An 18,543-nucleotide genomic window follows, 5' to 3' on the forward strand; every position below is an offset into this window, starting at 1 on the left:
CTTCTGTTCCACTGTTTCCTTTACTTCCACGATAATAATGAGCTTCGTACCAGACTTTGCTGCTAATTGAACAACGGGTGTGCTGGTTTCTGTACTCTACTTTGGAAAAGACAGAGGGAGGTTCATGGACAGACTTGCATTTCTAAGAAAGGATATGTGAAGTTCTGAGAAGACTTCAATTCATTTGAAATAAATAATCTGTGCAATAACTGCTATTCATCTAGATAGAATTCACCCTGTAGCATTTTTAGGGATAAAATAAGTTATAAAGTTGCATTTACTTCAGAGAAAATGAGTGTTTTCACAGTAACTAAAATGTGGATCCATTTTTCTTTCTATTTCTTTGCTCTTATTTTTTGCCATTTCTTCAGCTTTTCAGTACCATATATCATTTAACGCTCCTTCTAATTTGAAGTTTAATTGAAGTTGCTTTCATTAATCAAAAAAAAACCCAAAACAACCCCAAATGATTTCTTGCAGCATCACAACACTGCAGTCCCAATTGTATGGTACACTGGCGCCATATGCCATCAGCATAAAAAAACTGGTAGATCTTGATATATTGATAGATTAATAGTTGCAACCAAGAACTTCTAAAATCAAAATGTAACATAGAAATTATTAGATCTACAGAAAGCACATTTTGTTTGCCTTCTTTTGTCTTCAGCTTTTACGGTATAGGATACCATATAGGATGGCATTTTCATGCTCCTTTTTCTTGTTTCTGCAAGAGCTAGATACTTTTGTCTTGTTTATGTTGAGGGTGTAATGCAGTAATCATTTACCTTAGGAATGTCAAGGAAATAACTGCAAGAGTTGGCAGTGCTATAGATCTTTTCTCCATGCAGAAGTCTCCTTTTGATGCTAGTAATCAATTATACTGCCTCCATCACCCCATCATCTCTATAAGACTGTGGCTGGGACTTGTTCACAGAGAGCATAGCCCGGACTTGCAGAACAACTTGAGTTGATTTTGGCATTTAGAAACCTGAAATAAGCTATCAGTCACCTAGAATAGGAGGAAGATGTAAATCTGCCTTGTGCTTCCTTCTGACTTGCATCAGCTAGTCCCCTGAACATTAGGTCTGTATTTCTGTATAATGCGTTTCAGCCAGGAAAAAAGAGAAGAGCCTCTTGTCCATAAATACCAGTTTTTACTTTCAAGTAGATCTTTCTCAATAAATCTCCAGGGGCAGAAGTAATTAATATTACTAGTAGTTTGTTTCACACAGGTTTTTTTCATTAAAGTTGAAATTTGCTGTAGAGGTTACTTCTAATCCACCGTTATTTTCTCATGCCCTTCTGTGTCCAGCAGTGTTGCACCCTCTCTGAATCAAACTACAGAATCTTCAGGCCACTTCAAGCTTTAGATCAAATTGCTAAGTCTAGCTGTTTTCTGTGAGAAATCAGTAGCAGTGAAAAGACTTGGAGAAATGTTCTATTCTGCCTGAAAAAAAGCTGACATGATGTCTGACAGACCCCTGTCTGAGCCCCACCTCTTCTTGAAAATGCTGACTTCCCTTACTCTGTCCTTTAGTAGCTGCAATGAAGTCAAATTCAGCTTGTCCAGATGTCATTAAAGCTGAGGACAAGACATTGTTTGAAGCTTCTTTCCATCTGTTACTTAAGTGTTCTGCAAAGTTAATAAACAGGAGACTGAGAAATAAAGAGGAGCAGTCAAGAACTTACATTTTTCAGGAGGATTTGGGAGAATGTACAGGATCCTCATCAAGGATGAGGAGCGGGTTTGGGACAGAAAACTGTAGTAAACAAAGCCCTTCTTCAACAAATGGCAGTCAGGTTTTGTTGGAAGCAAACTCCAGGCTAATACACTATACATAAACCCAAGTACTTTCTAATTTGGAGGAGAATCAGTGTTTTAAAATAAGCCATTATACTTCCCATTTTCAGGACTTGTGTAGTTTAGAAGTATTAGGTAATTGATGAAATAGAAATAATAAGATAGCTTAGTTTTCAGGGACATTGCTGTTTCAAACTGCACCAGGTAAGTGATTCATGGAAAAAGAACAAAAATCAGAATGCTCTTCTGTCTGCATTTAAAACACATTGCTCACTTGGAAAGCAGATGACTCTTCAAGGAGCCTAGTTTTAGATTAAAAAATGGGAATGTGGACATTAATGTTACCTTGAGTTACATAACTGAAAGTTGTAAAAAATTCCTTTTGGGAGTGTGTGCCTTAAATTTTAGTATTAACCTTATTTAATATAATAATTACTGATGAGGATTAATACATTCAGAGATAACAGAGGAGAATTGTACTGCAAAAATACCTGTTCTGAGGTTTGGCAATCCAACAAGAGCCACAAAGTATAAGTAGGACTATAGTCTGTATTTTGCATATTTCTGCTATTAGAGGCTTAGTTCCTAGCTGGATGCTGCCACAAGTAGGTTCTGCTTTTATGGATGAGTCGGGTCTAAAAGCAACAGGGACGAAGAGGTCTACTTTTTCAGGGCAATATGGAAATCTCACTGTTGCAATTTTCATTGATCATGACAAAATCATGACTTTTGTCTCTGCAGACGTCTTTGCAAACTTCTATAAATAAGTTTTACTTAAAATAACAAGGCAGAAGCGTAAAAGAGAAGAGGTTGTTGCTTTTTGTCCTGATAGATTGTCACACCAAGGTGAATGATTTTATACAGGAAACTGATTCCTGCCACAAAAATAAACCATTCAGACAGGATCACTCAGGAGCCATTCATTTGCTTACCTGTCTTTAAAAAATGGTTTGGTCCCTTAAGATCTGTTTTTTCTAGTATTTCTCCTATGAATCAGTTCAAAACTTTTTGGCTCTTAGAAAGGTAGTCAATAAACTGTGATCATATTCCTTGTATCACCCTGCTTCTGGTGCGTTAAAGCATGTTCTTCATGTTACTTCTAACAATAATCTCCAGGTAAACATTGTTGATTACCACAGCATGAAGACTTGGTGAATCTGTTGCTGGAAACAGGGCTGAACGTGTTGCAAATCATCTTGTGATTTCTTAGTCCTCTGTTCAGCCTTAAGGTGACTAGACTGTTTCATTTTTGTTGTGAATACCTCAGGTCTTGTCACTGGACTGCCTTTCCTTCCTGGTTTTGAACTAAATGTGATACTTGCTCCTGGGAAGGTACATGGCTAGAAGGCAAGCAGTGCTACATAAATAGTCATCTTTTCATGCCCGTATTGGCAGAAATTTTGTTGCATACACTTGTGATAGATTTTGACAATGAGGATTTAGCTCTCCCTGCTGTGTCTTTTATTATTCTGTAGTTATAGTCAGCATATGCGTTCACTTCTCGGCAGCTACTGGGAAAGTTGCATTAAGTACCAAAAAGAAGCAACACTAAGATATTCAAAACACTTCATTATCATTCTGCTTTTTCTTCCGCTCTCCACACTTTCCTACCTTTAAAAAAGCCCTTCTCCGTTTTGCTTCTTGTTTTCATTTTTCCTCATCTTGTTTGAGCTTTTTATAAAATTCTGACTTCCATTTGGTTTTCAGTTGCAATTCCTGGTCTCCAGACATTTCCATCGTGATTTGACAAAGGCCCTTTGAAATTGAAAATTTGAGGCTTGGTTTTGGACAGTTTTAAAAGTTCTGCTGCCTATTTTGAATTCTTCTGAAATGTATTATCCAAATTATAAACTAATGTAGCTGTGACACACTTCTGAATTCTTTTATTTTGTTTGGTGGTGGTTTATTTTTTTCAATTCCAAGGACCTCTTGTTAGATATTAATTATTTATCTAGTAGAATTTTGAGATCTTGGTGCTTTTGTAGTTACAACATGACTGCTGTAAATAATTTATACCTAAAACTTGACTGTTAAATAATTTATATTTGCTAAAATCTGAACATTTGGAGAATAGTTTCAATTGGCGAAACTGTTTTACTTGAGCATTAGGCCTTCAGACTCATGCTTAGTTTTACATCACGCTGAATATTGTGATAAGATCTTGGTGTATCCAGTAGACATAAAGTAATCTTGCTGTTGAGGACAATATTGCTATATAAAATAAAACCACAAACACTTATAAAAATGCCCAAAAGAACATTCTGAAATTTAAGAGTGAATATATTTCCACAACAAGCAAGATGGGACTTTATGTGTCCATCTCTGGCAGTATATGACATAGATTATGTGAATGTACCATACTAGCATTATAAGGACTGCATGATTTTGCTACAAGACAATCTCAAAACTTTTTGCAAATAATTAAACCACTTCTGTGTTCTTTTAGTGATTTAAAAGATCAATGTTTCCTAATAGTTTCATTGACTCAATCACTCCAACACACTTCTGTAAAAGGGAGACTTTTTTGCTGTTCTCTCATTAATTTCCCAGCTCTTAGATGTAGTATTACAAGAATGTCTCCAGGTTGAGCTATTTGCCTTTCCTTTACTTTTCTGACTTGCACTGGACGTGCAATGGGCTGTGAGCCACTGGAGAAGCAATGACATGCCAAATCTCAAAGCTGCCATTTTAAAGCAGCTGTAGTGCTCCTCCAAACCTGACTGGCCTCGACAAAGTTATTTCTGTATAGTTGCCAGTAGCCAGAAAGTGATGTATTTCTAAATATGCTGTGGCTCCTTTTGATATTTATTTTGGCACTGAAAAAATGGAACTAGATCTTTGGAATGTGAAGCATCATAAGTAAGCAGTGGCACTCTAATGAGGAATAGCAGTAGGCAGTTCATTCACCCGCTTTGTCCATTTCTTCAAACCACTAATTTTCTGTTGGCAGATGAAGAATAACCTGAATTCAGAAATTTTCAATTGCCTCTGAGAGGAATACTCCGCAAATGGGGTCCACTAGGATTTCTCTCACCAGGCAATTAATCCTGCCATTGATAGATGTGATTAATAACTCATGAGCTCTTTACTACCCATTTCTTTCCAATTGCATAAATCAAGGTTACATTGCATACTTCCCCTGTTATTTTTCTTCATGAATGCTTGAAAGAGGTGCAAGTGTTGTTAATTAAATCTATTTTTTTTCTTTGTCTCTTTCTCTTACTGAAATATAATATATTTTCCCAGTGATCAGAAGATGCATTAGCTTTGTTTGTTTGTGACATCCAGTTGTGAAAGTCATCCAGTTGAGGCTGGATTTCTGAGTATTGCCGGTCATTGCTCAGTCACATTCATTTACAGAAGATTATGCTTTCATTTCTCCTTTCTCTTTTATGCTGAAAATGTAAGACAGCACCTTTCCTCAGGACACAGATGTTGTCTTCTGAGAGCTGTGGACACTTCTTTGGATGCCTGGCTTGCAGCAGCATTTCTGTTTCACCCCATAGCTTGAAACTATTCCAGAGGTGGGAATAAAAACAGATTGTTCTCTCCCCAAGGAGGTTCTTGGAGCAACTTTCAAATGATTTCTTTCTTTCTGACATTGGAGCTTTTTTCCTCTATGTAAATACAATTCTCTGTATGTTAGATCTCATGCAACTGATAAATTCAGACGCCTTTGTTTGGATAATGTGCAGAATCCTTTACAACAGTTTTTTTTTTTCCTGTAGCATTTCAGAAAGAGTTTTAGACTATTCTATATCAAACATGAAAACATTTTTATCTGAATTACTCCTTGATGCTCAGTTGTTTTTCAGTTCCATAGTTACTGGAGAGATTTCTCTGTCTTGACACTTGAAGGCATAATCATAGATTCTTTGTAGCAGTGATTATGTTGTAGGTATGACCAACTGCATTTGTTTGGTTTCCCTTAGGGTGGTAGTAAATCTTTTGCTTTACGGCACTTTGAGACTTTCTAAGTCTGCTGTTTGTAGAATATTGCTGCTTTATGCATCTGTGAAACTCCTCACAGGACATTAATAGCCACAGTCTACAGACTTTGTGAAAAACAAGCTTAATGATCAATAGTATGTAAACTTTAATATACAGTAGGACTCTGCAATCAGAATCACAGAATCACAGAATGGCCAGGGTTGGAAGGGACCTCAAGGATCTTCAATCTCCAACCCCCCTGCCACATGCAGGGCCACCAACCTCCACGTTTAATGCTAAACCACGCTGCCCAGGGCCCCATCCAACCTGGCCTTGAACACCTCCAAGGACGGGGCATCCACAACCTCTCTGGGCAATATTGTTGTCTTTCTCATTCCTCTTCCTTTTAGTATTTTTATTAATTATTCACCAGTTCATTCAGCTAGCAGTATCAGAAAACATTAAGTCTCATGAAAGGCAGCACTCATTACAGCCCTTCTTTCTTTCTTTCAGATATTTTTTGGACTTGGAAACTAATTAATAAAAAATTTTTATTTTTTTTTTTTTAAACCTGTCTAATTTGGAAGCAAATAACTAACTTTTTTAGCATCTTCTTAATTTGCCATCCACAGGTTTGTCTCATTTTTTTTTTTTGGAGAACTTGTCATTCCCTTTCATGAAATCAAATTTTTATAGCTATTCACAGAGCAACAAGAAAATAATATAGATTATGTCTAACTGCAGCTATTGAGTTCTCTCCATAGTCTCTTGTCCACTCCTTGTGTGGGCTTTAGAGAAGGAAAGAGATTCTGAGTTACGGGACAGCCTGCAGATAGGAAGGATCAATGGATCGATGCCTTTTCTTTCTTTTCATTTTTTTCTCTTTTTATCTTTTTTTGGTTTCCTCTGCAGAAGAGAGGTTGTGTAAGGGAGACATCCCTGAGGGATGGTTTTCTGGGGTTTTCACTGTCCCAAGTTAGGATGCATCCACCATACATTTGCCCTGGGACAGAAGTGTAATATTTGAGGAGCAGTCAGCAGTCTGTCTTTATCCTCGGCATCGTTTCATTGTCCAAGTGACGCTGCTCTGGTTCTTGTTCTGGTCACAAAAATGTACCTTCAGGAATTTTTCAGAGCTTAATAATCTTTACTGGGGGGTTTCTGAAGTGCTAGTTAGTCTTCAGAACGAAATGTCAGAGTGTGTTGTGGTTTGCAGGCAAAACTGGAAAAAGTGTCTTATCTCACAACCTCAAGTAAGAGCAAGTTGGGAAAAAATGAAATCTGGGTCACTGCTTGTGATGAGTAAGCAGTTAGCAGCCTACCATCTGCGGAGCCATTTCTCCCCCTCTGGGAAGCAATAGAGAAACATCAGAACAACAAAATCCCAGAGCAGGCTATTAGGCATCTCGTGCTTTTCTACTACCAGGTACCATTTTTCCATTGTTGGAAAAATTGTTAACCCCAGTAAGGTATATATGTTGTTATAGATCATAATAATCTATGCAGAGTTTTACTGGAGTGAAACTGGAGTTTTATGCAATAGAAAAACGAGCTTAGTAGTGTCATAATGTCACAGTAGACTGCAGCACTGTAGATAGACCAAACTAAGGTGGAAATTAAAGCCTCTTGAATTAGCGAAACAGTGCAGTTTAAAGATAGACTATAAATGCAATTGCACTTATATATATGTGTATATATAAATATAAAGGAAGGAGAATTATGTGGCCTAATTAATGAGAGCACAGTTGCAAATGAACTCTTGAATTCTGTGGTTTGCTCTGAATTTTTTAGTGTCCTTTTTTTCTTAATTTTCTCATCTGTGCAATGGGGCAAGGTGGTATAAGCTTTGATTAGTGTTTGTTAAGTGCTTTGATTGCTCGTTTAGCACTAATTACTACACTAGTGTATTTGTGCTTGGTAGTGCAGAGGCAATTCAACTTGTACTAGCAACTATAAAATGCAGAAAGCTGAGGACTGAACTCAGGACATGTACTGAGCAGGATGGTGGAGCCCAGCCAGCCTTCTGCTTTATGTGCCCTGGAAAGGAATTTATTTTGAACTCTCATGATGCAGAGAGCCTTTAGGCAGTACTTGTAGCACAGTTCCATTTGCTGTGCGCAAATCTACGAGGTGTAATCCAACATGGATTCGGAATCAGCAGAATCTAAGGCAGGTTCTGGAGCTGAGCCTCTGTCTCTCTGGTTGCTGCAGGTACCACATCACAGGAGAGGAACACCTTCCCGACGGCCTGTGGGAGAGGGCAGTGTGAGCCATGCTATTCTGCTTGGTAAAGCTTTACTTCTCTGTCTCTTTTCAACAGAAACTTGCAAGCGGAGTATGACCGTTTGAAGCAACAGCATGATCACAAAGGATTGTCTCCACTGCCATCCCCACCAGAGATGATGCCGGTTTCTCCACAGAGTCCCCGCGATGCTGAACTTATTGCAGAAGCCAAACTGCTTCGCCAGCACAAGGGCCGCCTGGAGGCTAGGATGCAGATTCTGGAGGATCACAACAAACAGCTGGAGTCACAGCTGCACAGGCTGAGGCAGCTGCTGGAGCAGGCGAGTCCTGAGGCCTTTTCTGAGATCTCTGTGGAGTGATTTTCAAACAGGGTGTGAGCTGTTGCCCATAATGATAGCATACCACAAAATCATATCTGTAGAGACTAGTCAGCGAAAAATCTTAAATTGTTTAAAATTGACTTCAGGAGGCAAAGTGAAATCATGTTTCAGAGTTCTTATCTAGTTATCTCTTTTATTCAGAATTTAAATGCATTGGTCATGTGGATATACTTAAAAAACAAGCAGAAAACTGTGTGTATTCATGGTATAAATAAAAAAATATGGAGGTACAAAGAATTGTGCGACTGTATCAAACTGTTAATAACAATTTCTTCTTTTTTCCCTCAATTTTCAGCCACAGGCAGATGCCAAGGTGAATGGTACAACACTATCATCTCCTTCTACCTCTTTGCAGAGGTCAGACAGCAGTCAGCCAATGCTTCTTCGTGTAGTTGGCAGCCAGACTTCAGAAACCATGGGTAAGAGAACAAAGTTCGGATTGTCATAAAAAATAGTTACAGTCCCATTTTCCAGGAAAAAAAAATCTTGCTGCCTTGTTAGTTCAAGTGAAATGAAGTAGACATTTGCAATAGTCTTCGATGTCAGTTGGCTCTTTACATTTTCATTGTGGCTCAGGCTTTTGGATGTGATGATGATGTGCACAGTAGCGTAGATATTTTGACTTTAAATGCACAGATCAGTCAGGGCTTGAATTCTAAAAACAAACATCACAAGGAAACTAGTTAAGTGTTTTATTCAGGTTGACATTCAGCTATTAAGCATAACATGGCTGACTGAAATGTACATAGTATTAATTAGGACAAAGAGATTAAGTGTATGATTAATCATCCCCATGTTAACTGAGTTGATGGTATTTTTAATATGTCATTGCTTGAGCAGTAGGATAGAGCTGTCACTCTCCAGCAGCTCGTGTATTGTCTCTTCTAAGTAAATGTCACATGAGATGTAGAATAAGGTTAAGTAATAAGAAGCCATGAATAGAGATTGGAATTGTTATCCACTGTTCTGTTGCATTTTCATGATTTCCTGTCTGTTTTATAATTAGTGAGTATTTATTAGCCAGTGGGAAGGATTTTCTGTTAGTGAAATGCAGTCATCCATTGCAGCATCTTTAAGTAGTAGTACTTAAATTATTTAAGCAAGATAATATTTGAAATTGGAAAGTAACATACAACTTCATAAATATAAATGTATTAAGTGTACATCCAAGAGAGGCTTTTGGGGGAAGTGGAAGTCTTAAATGGAAGCTTTTCTCTTTACTATGATTAGAGAAAGAGTCTGTCACAGTGAGAAATGGAATGGAAAGAAATGTTTTGGTTGGTCTGAAGTGCCATAGTTATGAGAGAGGCAACCTGTGGAGTTCTGTCTTCCCTCCTGAGTGTGGGTGGAGTTGTCAACTTGTACTGGTATCAAACAAGATGCGTTCTGTAGGCTCTACCACCAAAAAAAAAAAAAGTGAAATAAATCGTAGGGTCACTTAAGTTAAAGACTGGGGACAAGAGTACAATGACAGATAATGGGAATTTCATTTAATTCCTCCTGTAATTATGTTACTAGTGAGTAAATATTTTGCTGCAGAGTAATTTTCAGTGGCTTTCCGAAGAAACGTCATGAATTTCATGACACTAAGTATGCTAATTAAAAAGTCTTACAGTTTCATATTTTTTCCTTTAGTAGGCTAGAAATACAGTCATGTACTTCCTTTCATTTGACTTGATCTAAAATAATTCCCTTTTAATATGTGAGACTGGTATTAATTAATATGCATATAATCATATTAGCAGCTGAAGCTTTTTTTTATTTGAAACAGATGTTTAGACATGAAATGGGTTTTTTTCTTTGTTTGATTGAGACAATATGTGGAAGAACAGAGAGGTGTTGAATTGTTATCAGTACGATCATGCTGACACTCAGCAATGCAGCAGGGTCAGCAGTAAGGAACAGTGTTTATAAAAAGAATTACTAATCACAGCTGTTGCTGTCACCTTTCACACCAGAAAGCATCGTTTGCTAGTTCGAGAGTTTTTTCAAAGCATAACTTAAAGTGTTCTGAAATTGTGAATGGAACCAGAATGGTGTTATAAATAATGCTTTCATACGAGAAGCTTGCTCCCAATAAAGAGGGAGTCATAATTTTCAAGAAAATGCCAAGGATCTATAGGTCTCTAAAGACAGTGACCACTGTGGTAGCTTTTATATATTTTTGTTTCTGACAGGAAACCCATCTCTCTGTTTCGTGTCTCTCTGCTTTCTCAAGGAGGGATTAATATAAAAAGCTTTCTGCCAGTGGTGTTGTCCAACCTTTTGGTGAAAACAGTAACTCACTCAGAGCCTAATTTGCAAATCCCTTGATAAAGAGACAGTTAAGCAAGTTGAAAATCTTAAATGGGAAGGCCCCAATCTTTGGCTTTCCACTTCAGTAATGTAGTGGTAACGGAGACTCTCGGAGCCATGAAGCTCTGAACCAAGAGGTTGTTGCTGAACTTCAGTTTATTCAGGTGCCAAAATTTGTGATCCACCCAGCTCTCCATGCCCTTTATAGAAACACAAATAGGGAAGACCAGTTTGGGTGGAGACGTAATGAACATCTGAAGATTTCTTGGCTGGTATCTTGTGTTACTTACAAGGAAGGGCTCCGAAAAATCATCCAAATGGGAAGGAACAAACCAGTGCATTTTAAGTAAAGTTATAGGAGTCCTGAGGGTAAATACAGTTCAATTTATAACAGCACTTACCAGGATATTTGGAATTCCATAACTGTTGCCAGTTTGTTTAAGGCAGTTCTTGGCCATGAGAGCAGAGCTGCTGCCTTCTTACAATCTTCGGTTGTTTTCTACATGCATGCTCACAAGGCTTGGGTAGATGCGGTAAGATCTTGCTCTAAGTTTCCACCTTAGCATCCAGCAGAGGCTGAAAGGACCTTCATGTTGTTAAGGCACCTCTGTTGATGTAGCACTTGATGCAGAAATAGCTCACGATGTGAGTTGAGTGTTACTGGCTTGTGAACCCAACGCCTGTAGAAAAATCTGAACAAACTGCAGCAGTCTCAGCAGCTGTTTTTCAAACCATTAATGGAATAGCTGTTCATATGAATCATGTGCTTCTTGCAGATGCTTTACCTTTGTTTATCTACACTTTGTTACCAGTAATTCTTGACCATTAAGTCTTTTGAAACTCCTGGCCTGAAGGTGAGGCTAACACTAATTCAAGTCATAAGCAATATATACAGCTGTGAAGTGCTCCTTTTAGCAGCATCTCTTTTAGTAGACATGGCACTAATGTGGAATGCTGATAGTGTTTAAAGAATCTTAAGGCTAACAGCAAATTAGATTATTTATTACTGAAGTTGAGTAGGTCAAGGCATAATAGAAAAAAGGACCCTTAAGTCATTTTTAAAATAAGGATGTACCTCTCTGTGATTATTACAAAAGGCAAAATTGTTTTTGTATTTTGGTAGAGATAAAAGGAATCTAGTAAGAGGATCTCACTGAAAGTATCATTTAGGTATATTCTCTTTTTAGGTGTTTTATTCCTATGAGAGGCAATGGTTTTACAGTAAAATAAACAGATTGATTGTGGTTATTGGAAACCGCAACCAAAAATAAAATATATTGAATTTCCCATTAAGCTACTGCCCTGTGATGAGGTTATAGAAATTGTTCGGTGGGAGAGATGTGTTTCACTTTATTAAACTGCTGCTAAGCCCTTTTAAAGTACAATTGAATGTTCTTGGAGCGCCAATCTGATGCAATTAAACTGTCAGAAATATTAATAGTGATGCAGATGAGAATCTTGGTTTCTACTGATTTAAGCAGCTAGGCAAAGCAGCACTACTGTGCATCCAGCACTGTTAGAAAGCTGCTCAATAGCAGCACTCACAACAGTAGTTTCTTTTACCATTAATAGAATAAGGGAAGTTGAAACGAGGAGCCTCATCTCTAGAACTAAATGTTCCTAGCAGACATTTTGCCCCACTTCTTTTACCAGAGCAGGTTATTTCTTAACTTTCTTATTACAAATTTAAATCAGGGTTAATTGTGTTAAATCCATTTGATTTTCCTTAGATCCTTAAACTTGCAAGAATAGTAAATAAAATCAAATTGGCAATTTTCATTATGTAGTAAGCAGAGAATGTGGCTAAGTCACTGAGCATAGCTTCATGAAGGACATACGCAGTAGTTGGGATGTTAGCAAATGATTTCATAGTAGCTTCAATGCAGCGGTCTGGATCTGCTTTCCAGGCGAGGACGACCTGCTCAGCCCTCCCCAAGACACAAGCACAGGTTTGGAGGAAGTGATGGAGCAGCTTAACAACTCCTTCCCCAGTTCCAGAGGTAAGCCCTGCTGCCCGGGAGCATGTGCCAGTGGAGGAGGGCATCACTATCTTGTAAAGAAGTTGTGGATGTTCTGGGCAGAGCGGAAGTTAAAACTGCATTCTCTTCCTTCATGTTTTCAGGTGTTTGGGTTTTGGTTTCCATTTTTTTGCTGTTACTTTTTTTTATTTTACCAATTGCTGTAGATAAACCTGTCCCGTTTAGAGTGGAGAAGCAACCTGCCCCTCCTTTACCTTAAGGTACGTCCACAGCTAGATAAGTGGATGAAACAGCATCCTCTCCAACTCTTGTTTCCTTAGCTTTTTATTCTTCTCCCTTTTGGCTGTGTTCCTTTTCTCACAGCTTCTCTCCTTCAGGCTGTCCCCCTTTCCGATTTATGTCAATACATCCTACCACGTTTATCTTCCTGCCTTTTTCCAAGATGAACATGCTTCTAAATAATATTAAACTCTAAATCAGAGTTCTTGACCTTGTAGCACGTAAGTTCAGAGTGACAGAGGAAAAACAAGTGGGTGGTTTGTTTGTGCAGCAGAGGCTGCATACAGCCACAGCATTTCTTTCAATACCTCTATTCTGCTCATTCCTGTTGTTTGCTCAAGGTAGACATTTGTATTTTTTGGAACTTGTTTTTTTCACCGAGGAGGGATCTTACCTGAGTCCAGCTGAAATACAGGAGAGGGGATGTGCAGGATGTACCTGTAGCAGTTAAGAAGGCTCAGACATAATCCTCTTGGCTGAGGGATGTCTCAGTGTCTATTGATACTTGGTTGACTGGGTTTCGATAGGGACATAGACTGCCTGCAGGAGCTCTCTTGGATACCATTCTTGACTAACTAGGAATAGAAAATAAAGGTTTTTATTTTATTTGTGAGAAATGAAAAGTAAAAGTTCACGGGTAAAAATAGCAGAATATGCATACCAGTGGAAAAAAATGGAAATTTTTAACAATAGTTAATATTTTAGTTCAGAAAGATAAGCTGTAACTTAACATCTCCATTCTGTTGTTACAGAATATGGTGATTTAAATGTGGAGAATGAATATATTTCCTGATTTTATTTCTCTTTTCAATAACCATATTAAAAGTGTATTAAAAGAGATTGCAAGAAATATATTCTTTGTGAAGAAACAATGAAGAAAAAGTGGCGAAGTATTTGCTGGGACAGTCTCCTACTCAGACAGATGAGAACGAATCAGAATTAGTATGTTTAGATAACAATTTATTTTCACAGATGGTGCTGATTCAGAGCTGTTTTCCCACTGCTTATGAATGTGCTATCCTTATCTTTCTATCCTTTGCTTGTACAGCAGAAAGACTGCTCCACAATACTTGGCCTTTGTAGACTCTATCAGCTCTTCTGTCCCTGAAATAATATATCACTCATATCAAATTTTCTAAAACACAGCCGCTGTTTGTTTCCTGTTTTTCTGCCTGACTAGCAACAGTAAAGGACAAAATTATTCTCTAGCGGAGAGAGTCTGACAAAATCAGAGTCCCTACAAGACATTTCTCTTGGACCTGACCAAACCAGTTTTGGGCTTTATAAGAGCCTGTCTCTTCCCCTCTCTTTGGCTACCCAGTAAGATTAGTTCCCGTGGGAGAAAAAGTTGTTCACTTCTTGTGACTTATTTTACAGTTTGGGCTAAAGAGATCGAGGATGCGTTTCATCGTCTTACTTTGTTCTTTATTTTTTGATGCGTTTTGCACTAATGTTAGGTTTGTATAGTTGCTTTTTGATTGAAGAGTAGGGAAGGTAAAACCATCTGTGGAAAAAAGAAGTTTCTCCCACAGCCAATGCAGATGGCTTTCCAGTCACTGATATATAAGGCTAGTGAAACTGTCAATTTTGCTGAGACTTCACACATACTTCGGTAATGGAGTTTTCTTCTGCTTCATTTTAATGATTAACTGATATTTTCAGTTGAATATCGTGATACTGCATAAACGGAGCTTACATCAACAGATACTTTGCCACAGCCAGGATTAGAATGTAATCTAAGGTGGTGCCATCCAAGTGCAGGCAGCTTCCACAGGTTTCTGGGATGCTACTTGTAATTTACAAAACTGTAGATGGGGGGAAAGGAAGCAGAGCTGATTCGTTTCAGCAGAACTCTGAATTGAAGGCCATCTTGCTGTTGAGACGTACAAATCTGTATCTCTCTATCACTATATCTATAGTGTCAGAGCAGCATAAGATAAGGATTCAGAAGTGGTGGAAGTGTTATTTCTTTACACGACAGGCAGCATAAAATCTTGAGCCACTTGCAGATTTTCAATAAACAAAACAATAAACTCAAGCAACAAGCACAAATCTATCAAGATTTTCTTACGTTAATTCTTTTATGTTTTTAAGTAGACTTAAAAAATTGTCTGTCGCAAGAAACAGTCATCGTAGCTTGGCTGTCAGAGTGCTTTCTGACACAGTAGCTCATGAGATGTTATTTAAAACTTGAATTCAAACTATGTGGATTAAATGCAACCACTCAGAATGCATACCATCTCTAAGAGTTCAGAATAGCAGGATGATAGATTAAATGTGCAAGGTTGACTAGGATTTGAAATAACTGTGTTTTTTTTCTATACTAATGTTGTAGAAAGAGCATTCTGCTGTGGTATTAATAGATTATGCAATTTCAGAGGAGCTACAAATGGCATAATGCACACAGCAAAATCTTAGTTTGAAAGAGAAGAGAATAAAAAAACGAAATCCATCCTTCCAAATAACCTGAAATTGGAATAAATGGAGGAAATCTGGGGTTATATTAAAAGCCTGGGAAGTTACTGTCAATACATTAAACAGGATATTGCTTCAGGAAGCTTTTATTTTGGCCTTCTGAAACAAAGCAATAAATTACATGGTATTGGTTAATTTTTAGTCACCTGGAGACAGATTTGTTTCGATTGTCGTATTTACCAAATCTTTGCTATATATTGGTGCTCTGAAAGAGACATCAAGGTTTCGTGGCATTTGTTTTGAATGTATTTTAGAAAACCATGCATTAAACAAATTAAGTCACAGATCTTCATGAGCAGATTTCAGATGAAGTAACCTGTATTCCTCTGTACCTTTTATAGGTGTTCAGTTTCTTCAGTTTAACCTTTGGGCAGTTGTTAGCGTTTCCTAAGTAGTGCAGGACCTCTGTGCTCTTCGCACAGCTGAAAGCTTTGTAGGTGCTGAAAGCCATTTGATTTCTGTGGAGGAAAATGTTGCTGAATACCTGATGATTGCTATCCCTAAGTAGTTCTTCTTTACTTGAAGCCTATGAGATTTCCCATCCATTCCTGCTTTACTTTGCTGCTCCCAGCAAATTCACAACTGCTGCAGCTGCTCTAGACAGCTGCTGTGCTAACTCATAACAGATGTGAAAGTCAGAGGTCTGACATTTAGTGGAAATATACTATTAAATACCACCTCATGGTTTAGTTGACCCTGCTAGATAGTAGGCCACAGAGGAAAACATTTTCACACTGTGTCACCTGAATCTCCTGGGAATTCTTTTGTAATTAGAAAGTAAGATTGGCAGGGTAGTATTTTTAAAGCCAAATTCACTTCTCCTTCAACACTGAGGACAAAGAGTTTGCATTATTGCAGGTGGATCTCACAGTGGAGCAGACTATTTTGTAGTTAGGGTTTTGTGGCAAATGGTATTTGTGAGTGAAACTCAGAAGTGAATTTCAGGACAGTTCTTGAGTTACTGAACTCAGTATGAGTTCCCCACAATGTCAGTGCAGAGCAGTGCTTGTGAAAGTAGGAGCAATGATGTGGTTAGAAATGAGACCGTGGTGGCTTCAAAGAGCCTGAGGCTGTGGCATTACTTGGACACCTCTAGAGAGGGATCAGCACTCACCATAATTATTTAACACAGTACTGCCTAATACAGATGTTTTTTTGTGCAGTGACATTACAAGATCCCACAACATTAAATAAATGGCACTAAGAATAGCAGAAGTTATGCTTTACTTTTATCTCATTCACATAGAAGCATACCAGACACATTCTTTTCTTGCATCACCCAGCTTCTCTGAATGGGTTAATGTTGTAAGTGGGACTAGCAGCTTTGATCACTGCAAATAACAGAATTTTTCTCATTCTGGCAGCTAAACACCTCATGACTCAGACTTTTCACAGTGTACTGAATCATAAGAATACTCTGGAGTAATTACACTGTAGGGAATTCTGGAAATACTCTTCCAGTTGAGCTAGCTTGGCTCCTTCTCGTGTGTATTCCCCCCCTCCATGCTGTGGTCCTGCATAGCACATCACTTGGCCCAGGTGACTGAGATTCCTTACGGTTCTTTTGGGGTGGAGTGCTGTAGTGTGTAGCAGCTGAGCTGCTCTGCAGAGTTCTGCAGTAGTGATATGGAGGGCTAGATCCTTTCTGACACTGAGTACTCAGTCCTGATGTAAACTAAGAATACATTAATAAAAGTCGCAACACTTCAATCCACTTCTATTTTAAGAAAAAAGTACTGTTTGCAGATCTCTCTAAAGCCTGCCCCTCTCCTGCATTCTGTGGAAGAGAAGCAATTCAGTGGGTGCTTTGTGCTCTGTGCTTTAATCTAAAACTGCATAGATGCATGAGGTTGCTGAGCCTTTTTCTGCTCCTTGTAAAACACTCGCAAACTTATCATATTCTTTCCCTGCCTTTCTACTGCAGGTCATGACACCTTCCAAAACTTGACAGCAATTAGGTCTCTGTTATGCTGACCGGTGTCTTCTCTGTCACATAGCTTTCTCTCCCCCTGCTGTCTCATAACACTCACAATTACATTACTTACAGCAGCTCTGGGGCAAAGATCATTCTCTTTCTTAAACAGTATCTGCCTTCGAGGCTCTTAGAGGCCTAAGACTCATGATCTGGCAGTACCAGTGCTTCAGGAGTGTACCAGTTGCAATGGAATATAGCTTCTGGAGATGGCTAGTATTTATTGTCACTGGACATAGAATGGGTACAGGGGGAAGTGTTTCAGCAGTTGATTTGCACCCAGCTTTTTTTTTTTTTAAGCAAAATACACCTCAACAAGTGTTTGAGAAGAATCTGTTGGATCAAAGTGTGGCTTCTAGGAAGGTTCATAAGGACATCTTTTCAGCTGAAGTCATTACTGACTGCTCGGTTTTGTTATTGCAACTTAAAAGTGTTGAGAAACTTTCCTTTTTTTTCCCTTTTACTTCATTTTTCTCCTTCTTTGTGCCTTTGCTCTATCATTGTTAAATGCATGCGGGTCGACTTGTTGGAAATACCTTCTTGAGTACATTTATCCTGAATGTGAGAATAGTAATATTCTGTCTAATGGCTTTAGGTGTAAAATGTATGTGAGTACACCTATGTGTATATATGAGTGAATACATGGGTACATACATATGTAGGCAATAATAAAATATGTTTAGATAAAATAATTTTGAAGTTGGATAAACACGGTTTTACCACCAGTGCTAATTAGAAGAAGTACACAAATTGACAAAATGTGCATGCCCAGAATATGAATCAGATTTTCTCTTTCATCCTTATCCTCAGCTGAAAGGGCTGTGTGTTGGTTTTAGTGGTTTTCTCAAGTGTTTTTGCTAAGTTAAAACCAAACAGCAGATTACAGAACTGTTCTTGAATAAATCAGCTCAGAATTGTCAGTGGATTTCAATGTACTTTCAGTCTTTGTTTAAAGCACAAGTAGTTACTTTATATTAAGTTCCTAAATGGAAACTGAAGTGTCTTTTACGGTATGAAGAATATATTCATGTTGTGTTGTTGTTTTTTTCTTTTCTGATATTTCTTCCACTTCCTCTCTCTGGTCCTAAAGGAAGAAATGCCCCTGGAAAGCCAGTGAGAGAGGTTAGTGAGATGCAAGCTCACTGCCATGGCTTCTGTTTGTCACATCTTGCTTTCTGTGCCCAGCAT

At 38.2% G+C, this 18,543-nt stretch overlaps 1 protein-coding gene across 18 annotated transcripts in view; it reads left to right on the forward strand.

Moving 5' to 3' along the window:
• Positions 1–18,543, forward strand: part of DMD (dystrophin) — a 979,751-nt gene that overhangs the window by 951,665 nt on the left and 9,543 nt on the right. For 6 of the 18 annotated variants that reach the window (XM_042811098.1, XM_042811092.1, XM_042811100.1 and 3 more), the window contains 5 exons: positions 8,052–8,295; positions 8,651–8,774; positions 12,558–12,650; positions 12,773–12,889; positions 18,446–18,477. In XM_042811098.1, coding sequence (XP_042667032.1) covers positions 8,052–8,295; positions 8,651–8,774; positions 12,558–12,650; positions 12,773–12,888 — 577 coding nt within the window. In that variant the 3' untranslated portion in view covers position 12,889; positions 18,446–18,477. Of the gene's footprint in view, positions 1–8,051; positions 8,296–8,650; positions 8,775–12,557; positions 12,651–12,772; positions 12,891–18,445; positions 18,478–18,543 lie in introns of those variants that run through there. The other 12 variants (XM_042811110.1, XM_042811099.1, XM_042811102.1 and 9 more) reach the window with 4 other exon arrangements.

Source organism: Centrocercus urophasianus, unplaced genomic scaffold (genome assembly GCF_019232065.1).
Source record: "Centrocercus urophasianus isolate 14NV4802_14NV808 unplaced genomic scaffold, USGS_Curo_1.0 seq_12, whole genome shotgun sequence".
Lineage (NCBI taxonomy): Eukaryota > Metazoa > Chordata > Aves > Galliformes > Phasianidae > Centrocercus > Centrocercus urophasianus.